Here is a 10,884-nt window from a genome sequence, read left to right on the forward strand (position 1 = left end):
GGGATAACCTGGACATGTTGGAAAGATATGTCTTTCAGCTGCCCTGGGAACCCCTGAGTGTTCCCTCAGATGAGCTGGAAGAGGGGGTTGGGTAGAAGATGAGCTGGGCTTCTCTACTTAGACTGTGCACAGACAAGAGAAAAGAAGAGAGGAAATATAGATGGATGTGTTTATATGCAACCTGACAACCCAAAGCCTAAATTTCGGGGGGTGTGCAGCTGCTCTCTAGAGAGGCAGTCTGTTCAAAATACTCAAAGTAGTCCACAAATACATGCAACAGGTAATTTCAGTCCAAATCTAGAACCAAACCTCAACCACCTCTTCAATCTGTTGATTGTACATCCCATGGTACATCTGTCTCTAGCAACTCATCTTATGGGGCAATCATCCTGAAATATTCATGGTTTCCCCTCGTTTGTGCTCTGACACTCACTAATTCTCAACTCTCATTTTCCAACCCTCAGGGTGCTAGACTTTGGGTGGAAATCTTTGTGCATTGAGAGTTGTTTTCATGTCTCGACCTCAGTGTCTGTCTCCCCCTGTGGCCAGGTTATCATTCCAACCAGTAGGGCTTATGTTTTATTCATACAGTTAACTGGATTCTCAGCACCCGTCTTACCTACTGAATATGTTTGGCTATTAGGGGACCTTCTTGCATCTTCACCATGATTCCCTTTGGACTGTGGGACACTTAGACACTTGTAGTTATTTTGTATTTTCGATAACTCCACCTATTTAGTCTTGATCAGCTTGATAGCTTTACTACCATTCAACCACAAATATTCAGTCCTCTTCCTGAAAAAAGTTATTGGGCCACTTCATATATTTCCAAGCACTTCAGTTTGTCTTGTGGGGATCCTTCCTGATCAGGATTATTCTGGCTCGTGTCAGCTAGTCTTCCCATATGGAAAAGAAATAGTAAAAACTTATTTAGTATTTAGTATTTATTTATTTATTGTCATTGTCAAGAACAATGAAATTGCGTTTGGGGCTTCCATACAACCCAAAAAAAAGAAGAAAATAATAAATACCCCTTAAAACCCAAGTGTACATATTTAACCCAGTGTGACTCCAATGCAATAAGACAATCCTTAGCAATAATGTTCGTAGAAATTCAGACAAAGACCTGAGAAACATGACAAAATACAACAATGCAACCCATTCAATAATAAAATAGTAAAAACTTATATGTGATTACTCATGAAAGTGGCCACTTTCATGAGTAATCACATCCCATGGATGGGCGGTATCAAATGACGTTTACTCTTTAAAGGTCTTTTATGTTTCATTAAGTTTCATTATATAATTTTTCAAGGGATCTTACATCTGTTTTCACTCTTATATGCTTTTCATACAAGTTTCACACAAGACAGATACAAACTTTATAAGATTTATATATATCTTTTCCATATGGGTTGTTGTTAAACAAGTAGGTAGCAGCCTGCTAAATTAAGTAGCAGTATGTAGCTTCTTCAGCCAGCAGGTGTTTGATGTTGCTTGGATCCATTTCTTTTTAAAAATGATTTTTTTTTCTCAGCTGGACTATTTTTCTTTCAGTTCTCACAATTCCTTATGAAATCCAATCACTTAGTCGGGTATTTTATATTAAAGTTTGGGGGTAAAAGCAACACTAAAATCCAGAGAAAACACCCAGAAGAACTCGTCAAAAGCATCTATTTGCGATGGCCAATCAGAAATAAAATGAGCTACAAAGAATCTCACAGAGATGTGACTGTGTCACAGAATAAAAGACCTTTAAAGAGTAAACGTCATTTGATACCGCCCTCCAATCAAAACTACATCAGCCTTACTTTGAGAGCAACCAGCTGAAATGCTTCTATTTTTTAAACTAAGCAATAAAACTGTGTGTGCACTGCAATGCATTCCTGTTAATTTCACCTTCTGTGCATATCCAAACTCACATTGAATATTAACATCAATTCATCACATCAGTGCAAGATTAAGAAAATATAGAAATCTTTGGTAATTATTACATTAATTATCCTACCTAATGATCTCATAAGTGCAAACGGTTAATAAACCATTAAGATTATGTGGAACATTAAGCAGCTCATATTGCCTGTTAATCATGAAAGTATCCACTTAACAGCTCTGAACACTGGCATAGCAACTATATTCTGTGCAACCCTTTTTAGTCAAAATAGAAAGTGAGCATCAATAAAGTATTTACCTTTCTTGTTCATTATTCACTGTTCTTAAAATATCAAAACACAAATACTGCTGTGTCAGTGGTTGTTTGTCATTACAATAAATGAACAAGCCAAATAGCTTCAGTTTAGATGATTCTTTAGGACTCATTTCACTGTTCACTGTTCAAAACCATATACCTCCTGTCTGTGTGCATCCACAGTAACAAAACATGGATATAATAGATTTAAAATAATATAGCTGGTACTGCAGACTTATCATTTGTCTTGTTTTGTGACCTGTAAATCTAAAGAAGATGTAATCACAGCAAGCCTTTATTGTTCTTTTAAAGCTTTCTCAGACAGAAATGCAATGCTTCCTGGAATAATCACAGAAGCAGGGTCCTTCATCAGACTGAAAACTCATTTCTTCCTGGCGGTACTTACTCCCCTCTGAACAGTCACTCCTCTGAAGTCACTTTATTTTCTCCTTTTAAATTATAGAAATGTATTGCTCCATTTGTTCTTAATCTCTTTCTCTTCTTTGCACTTCAGTACTCGGTGGCATTTCTACAATCACAATAATATTACTTCTTAAAAGACATCGGAGCCTAAATGTTATACAGACTGTTTTAGTAGATGGTTATTAAGGGTCACAAAATGACTCTGAAGAAGCCTGAGGTGAGCCCAAGGTGATTTGCAGAGTAGTAGATGATGGATACAAAAGAAAAGAACTTTGGTTACGTAAAAATTATGCTGCTCTTTTCCTCCTATTGTTAACCGCTACACAATAAAGCAATAAACACAAACACCTTACAGAGGGTGACAGTCAAACCAGGGTCCTTTTAGAAGCAAGTCTTTAAAGTCATCATCTTAAATTGCATATAAGCACTTATTAGCACACTTATTCTAAAGTATTATCTAAATGAACTTTGAATGCCACATCCAGCTCTTGGCCAAAAATTTGTATTGGAACATCTCAAGCAATGGCACATTATAACATTATTAAATTTACTCTCTTAAATTGCAGTACTACTTAGCTCACTATAGAGACAGTGGTGAGTATTTACAGTTCTCTGTAAACACAGAGAAGATTGGAGAAAGTTTGTTTACATCCTCATCAGTATGATAAATAAATGATTGAGAATTAGTGTGCAGTCTTAACCCATGTTTGCAGTCACTGAATGTGTTTTTACCTACAAAAATAAGAGAGAATTAAGAGAGTGCTGAGCAGTTCCAGAAGTCATTTAAAAGTGCTTTTTTTCTTTTTAAGTTCCCAGCCTGGATACTGAAAGGTTGGGAACTTAGACTTTTGCTCTTTGTGTGTGTTATTCTGAATGCAGATTGTCTTCTGGGTGCAGGTTTCCTCAGGCTGCTAATTGATGATGCCACTCACAGCCACAGTTGCAGTGTTTGCATTGCCCATGGGGTCGGGTGTTGCCATCACAGATGCATACTTAAGCTCAGGCAGCAATTATAGCAGCTGAAATTAAAATCCTGACTGAACAAATGAGCCAAATAAATGTTCTGTTGTCTGGTCTAATACACGTCTCTCTAGTTAAGATATTGCAGCTTGTTAATTTACATTCTGTTGTGTGTGTGTGTGTGTGTGTGTGTGTGTGTGTGTGTGTGTGTGTGTGTGTGTGTGTGTGTGTGTGTGGGGGGGGGGGGGGGGGGGGTGGTGGGGATGGTCGTAGTTATTAAGATATCTATGCAACCCTGTTTGTTTCGCTTTTCCAACACGTAAAACCTCATTACCTGAACACCGAGCAAGCATGTTGTTTACTGGCGCGGTGCAGCATTCGATTGCCAGAGATTTGATTTCCGCTGACTTTGAAACAGATTGAATGTAAAACATTTTAATGAAAAGGTTATATCAAATTATCCACACCTCATGTCCTAACAAAGTGAATGACAATAAAGCAAACAACCTTCTGCCTCCAAAACACTGTCTAACTGCACCTCTTAGGACACAGACTTTTGTGTCTTTAAAACAATATTAACTGCAGTTTTTTTTAAACAAGTCAACTGATGGCAATTATAAGACAACAGTCTGCTCTTTAGAAAGTACTTTAAAACTTTTGATTGCCTCGTTTGTACTTTAAAGTGGTACTCTGGCGATATATTCCACTAGCAAGAGACAAAGGCCGTCTGAAGATTGCTTTCTCATTCGTTCGTTAACTACTGCCTATATAACAGTCAGTTAACTCTAATGAGCAATTAAGTGTGATTTTTGGACACTTTTAAATCTGTCCATAACCTGCAATAGAGCGCACATTTCATGTTGAGGGTGTCAGACGACACACAGTAAATGTACAGTACAATGAGCAGTCAAAAAGATCAACCATTCCACTCATAAAAGTACATCTTAAATTAATTGTCCTGCTGTCCCTCCCAAGGTCTTGTCCTTGTTCTTCTCAGATTCCTCCTTCATTGGGATCACTGTCTGACCACTCGCTTGTATACATTTGCAAGCACGAGCATAAAACCTTATGTCAGATTGATCAAAAAAACATTTTATCAGAGGAAGATTCTGCAGTTTCCAAGCTATAAGAAGCCGTAACAGGTCAGGAATGTGACCTGACCTGCTGCATGCTGGTCCATCCCTCCATCGTTCATTGCTGTGAGCACTCACCACCCATGAATCCCCCAGGGTCACTGTCAATGCCAAGTCAGAAACCTCGTCAACATTCTTGGACAGTGACACTACTTTAACCCAGTATAAAAGTCACTTTGTTAGCTTTCAGGTTTATATATAGAATTAGTTTTAAAATCATTCTATTAGTTTATAAAGATCTCAGTGGTTTTCTCCCTCACAGTACATCTCTGACCTGTTTGGTATCTTTAACCTAAGACGACCCCTCAGGTCATCAAGTAGTTATGCCCACACATGTGTGTAATAACTAGAGATGGCACGATACCACTTTTTTATGTCCGATACCAATACCGATATCATAAATTTGTATATCTGCAGATACTGATATGAAACCGATATAGTCTATTTTTATAATAAAAAAAAAACCTGTTTTTTTTTTTAAATATCTTGCTGCATTTTGAAAAGTTCATACTACAATTAAAAAAAAAAAAAACACTAAAGCCATCCTATTACACTTTACACTGCACCCAAAATATTTTGCAGTTCAGCAATACTGCTCTTTTTATTTAGATTTAAAGTTCTGCTAAAAGTTTAAATATTTAAAGTAATATTCCAAAAATAGTTTAAAATGCAAGTTTATGAAGATTTCAAAAAGTCTTTGGTTCTGAAAAAAGAAGGGCAATATCAGCACAAAACTAAAAAAAAAAAAAAAAAACAGGTTGTAGAATGGACCCTTTTATACTTAAAGCTTAACATAAATAGACATCCAGAGTGGAAAGCAGTGTAAATAAATGCAAACATGGTTTCACAACACTTTTATAAAGATGGATGTCAGTGTAAGCTGTTTCTATCACATTTAACCTGAGACTGAATTTTGTGTCATTTCTATACAAGACTTAACACAAGTATGAAAAAAAGTGTTTTTCATAGTTTTTTTTTCTTCGAACCACGAAACTGTTTAGATTATCGGTATCCCCGACATAATTCTTCCCCCCTGCGTACACGCTAGGCTCTCTGAATCACAGACAAACAGTATCCCACATTCTTGATTTTTAGTTCAGAAACACTTCTTACAACGACTAACTACTCCTGAAACGTTGGAGGTTTTAGCTCTTTATATAGTAAAGTTAGAGGAGGATAAAAATAATTATCAGGCAAAGTGTCCTTTGTTTGTTCAAATAATCCTGTCCGATACCACTTGAGAACAATAAATATATAATATTCTGTTGTAACCCTCAAACTGAATGGTAATGTAACACACTCATTTTTACCTTTTTCACAAAACTAAAACATCACTACTTCCACATCTAATTGTCTGTAATGGAAGCGGAGTAAACTGGATCTGCACTCTGTGCCCAACAAATGCTCGCGGTGCAGGGGGAACAAACTTTTCGGAGATGCCTACCTTGGCACAACACCTGGTTTAGCAGCACGTAGCAAGGCTCCAAATGCGTTCAGTGTGAACTCTACACCGCTGACAGGTCTTGCACACAATTATCACGTGACGCATACTGCTCCTAAGGTCGTGCTAAGGTCACTACTTGGATGCCTTGATCGAGGACCCATCAACCAGGATAAATGCTCAAAGATTGACTCTAACTCTAAATTTCTTCTTTTCTACCTGCAGGAAGAGCCAATCCAGGGCTTCAGTTTTACCAACCACCTGGAGTTTATGGGTGACCTGGAGCACAAATACAGGGACATTGTTCTGGCTGATATGAAAATGATTTGAAGTTAATGTCACAGTTTGCCGAGGCAAACTGCGTGGAGTGTGAAGAGTGGACCCAGGTGCAGACATTGTAAAACTCAAACTTAACTGATGAGCTGTTTATTAAGGCAGACAGAACAGTACAAAATAAAAGAGCAAACAATGCAAACTAAGCAATAACCTAAACTGGGTAAACTAGAAAGGAAGCATGAAAAACCCTGGCAAACAGAAAAACAAACAAAACTCTAAACATGGCAATGATGATGTGTGTATATATATATATATATATATATTAGGGGTGCAACGATACACAAAATTCACAGTTCGGTTCAATACTTTGGTGTCACGGTTCGATATTTTTTCAATACAAAAAAAATGTTCATGCCTTTTTAATTTGTCATTTATTAAAATTATAAATATATATTTTAACTCAAAAGTACAGTTTTTAAATTTAATGTTGCTGAAACAAAAAAGTAATAAAAAAAATAACTATATCTCAGGGCTCGCAAAATTTCAAAATCCCTGGTAGCCCTTCGGGCAGGGACTCTTCCGTTTTTGATAGCCCAAAATAAATTTAAGTAGCCCGAATAAAAAAAGAGAGCAATTTTTTGATTGATGTTTTGTTTCCTGTTTTGTTTCCTTTACAATATTATACATTAAAGTACAATATTGTAAAGGAAACAAAAACATTGCGTCCATATAAAAGGCACTGTTTTTGTCCGCTAGAGTGCAATTTTCACGGCACATTCTGCACCACATCTCTGTGCGTTCATCATTTGTTTGAAGCCAGCTCACCTCCTGCAACCACTTTACCGAGAATACGTGCTTCTTTTGTGGTTCGGACTCCTTCTGACATTTCTTTGGAGGTGAGGGAAAACCAAAGTAATTGCTTAAAGGAGCTTCTTCGACATCTCTAAGAGTTCTAAACAAATGTCTGTCCTCCAGAAAATCTTATGTACGCAAACACGCGTTGCAACTTCTTATCTTGTGCGCGTTTTTTATTTTGACAGCGAATGCGCACCTGCGGACCACTTATGTGCAGCCCTGGTTATTTAGCTCGTCATATTGCAGCCACAGAAATTTTGTCCATGAAACCATAAAGCTGCACTTTCTTTTTGCCTTATAGTCTGATTTGTCATAACTTTTCCGTTTTGTGGTAAGCTTTTCTTTGGCTGTCACTTCTTCACCCTGACCTGCCTTATTTGGCTCAGCAGAACTAAAATATATATCCTGCTGCTTTTACACACGCACTCACATAACGCTCAGTGATTCTCTGCGCGATCAACCTCTCACATGTTTAAGCTTGCTGCGGGAGATTTCACTTGTCATGTTTGCATAGTAAGCTAACGATTGATAAGACGATGTCAGAGGAAATGATCGTCACTCACCAATCAGTACTGTCGCTCTCTATACACAGTTCGCGCGATTGCAAAGTGAAAGCAAAAAAACAAGCGCAAATTCAATGTCACATATTGACAGTGGCTCACCGATGCCAATGACATAATTACCCAGCTACATTTCCAAAACAATGCAAAAGCATTGTGTAGCCCAGCTAGAAAAAAAGAGCAGTGGAAAGTAGTTTTTTTCGTGTATGATGTAAACAATTTAGTCATTTCTTCTTTCTTTTATGTTTAAAGGAAGATGTGGACAAATAAGATTATCTGTTGTCATTTAACTTGGCCAATCAGCAATGAGCTCCCAGTGACCCTTGCTGTTGACCTTGATCACATGATTTCCTGTGTTGCCATTTCGTTCCTGTTCATACAATGCCATGTGCCAGAGAAACTAATGTTCCCAAAGTCGAATCGCTAGGAGTTAAAAGCAAGACTGCTGCAGTTGTTTTGGTCGTTCAGAGTGTCACCCTGTCAACGGTGAGTACGAAAAGTGGGGAAAATCTAATTTGTTAAGGATAAAAGGGCAGACTTAACGGGACGGCTAAGCTAACAGCTAGCGCTCACGCTAGCAGAATTGACTGTTTCTGTGTGTGAAATGGCTAGTGACTGCAATCATATTACGTTTAAGGGAAAAAAAAGAAAGAAAAGAAACGAAAACGAAAGAAATGGTGCTAATCAGTTCTATGTGTAACAATTTAATTCAATTGTACGCCGATTCTCAGATTTTCAGTTGTGTTCTTTGAGTTGGTTATAATGTACAAGTCTGAGCTACTGTGAGTTGCTGACTGCAGCTACAGTGTTAACTCTAGAAGCTGTGTTTTTGTGAACATTGTCAGCCTGTCAGGTTGATAAAATTATAGCTCACCTAAGAGGATATGATGCTGCAGTGATATAATTTTGTTGTACAACAGAGCTAGCTGAATTAAGATATAGAGTTACACTAATACTTATTGTTCATTTTGAATGTTTTAAGTAAGTGTGGCTGTTTCACAACGGTGTATGTGACTATATGGACCTGTGACCTGTTTATAGGTCAGGTTTTTTTGTTATCTGGTAAAAGGATGACTCGACAGACGGACCCAGTCTGAAGCAAGCCCCATCGAGGAGCAGCGATTCCACAGTTCCAGTTAACTGGATGCCGAGCCAACCCAAAATTGAATAGGATTTGCCGAGGTTTTATTGAAGCCAAAGTTTCGTTCCCATTGAAGCTTCAGATACCTGCAGGACTACGAACTTTCTTCCTTCATCGGAGTGTGGTAGGACAAACATTAAACAAACTGAACGGGCCCCAACGATCCATCAGTTACCAGACATTATCCACTTATATAATTGATTCAGAGAAAGCTGTATGCGCGCACTTTTATTTAGTTTGGTATTTTGGGGGAAATATTTTGTATTTTATTTTATTGCTTTCATTACATTGTTGCAGCTGCTGTGTGTCAAATATAACAAATTTGTGAACAGTCTATTGTGGTGTGGTCTCTCCTTATTGGTGTTTATACCTTGGGCTCCTGCCGATTCTAGATCTTCTGATACTGGCTAGTGGGAGTTCGGTCATTAATAATAATAATTCGTAAGTTTGGTTACAATTGGCATATATTTTTCCTTCCTATGATAGCCCGACAGGCAGGGCAGAGATAGATTTTGGTAGCCCGACTGGAAAAATCGCTAGCCCCGGGACGTCGGGCTAGCGATTTTGCGAGCCCTGTTATCTGATTGAGGAATCACTCATCTTTGGAAAAGAGAGTTTATTACAGAGAAATGGCTCTTTCCAAAATAAAAGCTATACTATACGCTTCTTCTGGGCTATATTCTCACAGCATATTAAACATATCAGGTCCCCATAAGGAGAATCATGTGCTAACGGCTGTCTAAATGACTCGGCTAAAGTTTGTAGCATGCATGCTTGTTGTTTTTGTCTTCTTCCACTTTTCTTTGCACTAGGATGATGTCGGCGTAAATGTGCAGTCATATTCGTTGTGCTCCCACTAGTGCTGTCAGCGTTAATCTGAAATGACGTTAATGCCACAACACGGCAAATCTCCGTTAACGAGCTACTGCGGATCGCTTCGTGCGTGGGGCTGGACGGCCAACACGTTAACGAGCTAACTATGCTAACACACTAGTTCCCACCCATGTAATTGAGCATTGCGTGGCACATCCAACACACTGTTTTACTTTAGTCCATGACGCGCTTACCTTCAGGGTCATGCGTCACATGAAAACCAAAATAGTTCCAAACGCCAGATCTGAATGAGGGTGGGGGAGGTTCAATTTGCCATGTTGCAAGGAGAGCTTAACTTCTGTCTCGCTAGCTTGCCCTGCGCTCAGTGAATCTGCGTTCGACCACTCCGCCTAGGCTGCACTGTCGAGCGCAGATCCACTGAGCGCTCAACACAGACAGCATCGTCAGAAGGAAAGTTGATAAAATAAATTAAAAATTTTGTATTTTTCGATACATATGCGTACCGAACCGAAAGCACTGTATCGAACAGTTCAATATCGATACGAGTATCGTTGCACCCCTAATATATATATGAAAACCTGAACGCAGGACTTGGCATGGGAACAACACAGACGATCCGACCAAGACTGAATGAGAACGCACAGACTAAATACACACAGGAGGCTAATGAGAGAAGTGGGAACACACGGGGGACAGCTGACACACATGAACATAATGATGTCACAGTGGAAGAGTAAAACTAAACACGATGAACACAGGAACACCAGACCTCTTCAAAATAAAACAGGAAACATAAGACGCAGACATAACAACCTGAACTTGAAAACGTAAGACACAGACATGAAACACATGAAGGGGAAGGGAGACTTGACAAGGGTGGAAGACATAAGGGGAATCTAATAACAAAGAACTAGAACAACCTAGGCATGATAAAAAAATGAACTTAGAAAATCTGAAGGGCTTAAACATAAACTAAAACTCAAAACGCTGGGTCAAAAGATCCAGGATCGTGACAGTTAATTTGAAGGCAAGGGAAAATTATTTGATTGCTATCAAAACCCAGCATAGATCAA

General features: G+C 38.5%; 1 protein-coding gene across 4 annotated transcripts in view; it reads left to right on the forward strand.

Annotated features, from left to right (window-relative positions):
• The window catches only part of tbc1d32 (TBC1 domain family, member 32), a 96,774-nt gene extending 88,282 nt beyond the window's left edge, over positions 1-8,492 (forward strand). For all 4 annotated transcript variants that reach the window (XM_085381569.1, XM_085381571.1, XM_085381572.1 and 1 more), the window contains one exon: positions 6,371-8,492. In XM_085381569.1, coding sequence (XP_085237695.1) covers positions 6,371-6,475 — 105 coding nt within the window. In that variant the 3' untranslated portion in view covers positions 6,476-8,492. The remainder of the gene's footprint in view (positions 1-6,370) is intronic.
• Positions 8,493-10,884: the final 2,392 nt, after the last annotated feature.

Source organism: Rhamphochromis longiceps, linkage group LG15, assembly GCF_057381845.1.
Source record: "Rhamphochromis longiceps isolate RC_006_pf linkage group LG15, R_longiceps_female_GT1.1, whole genome shotgun sequence".
In the NCBI taxonomy this organism is placed as follows: domain Eukaryota; kingdom Metazoa; phylum Chordata; class Actinopteri; order Cichliformes; family Cichlidae; genus Rhamphochromis; species Rhamphochromis longiceps.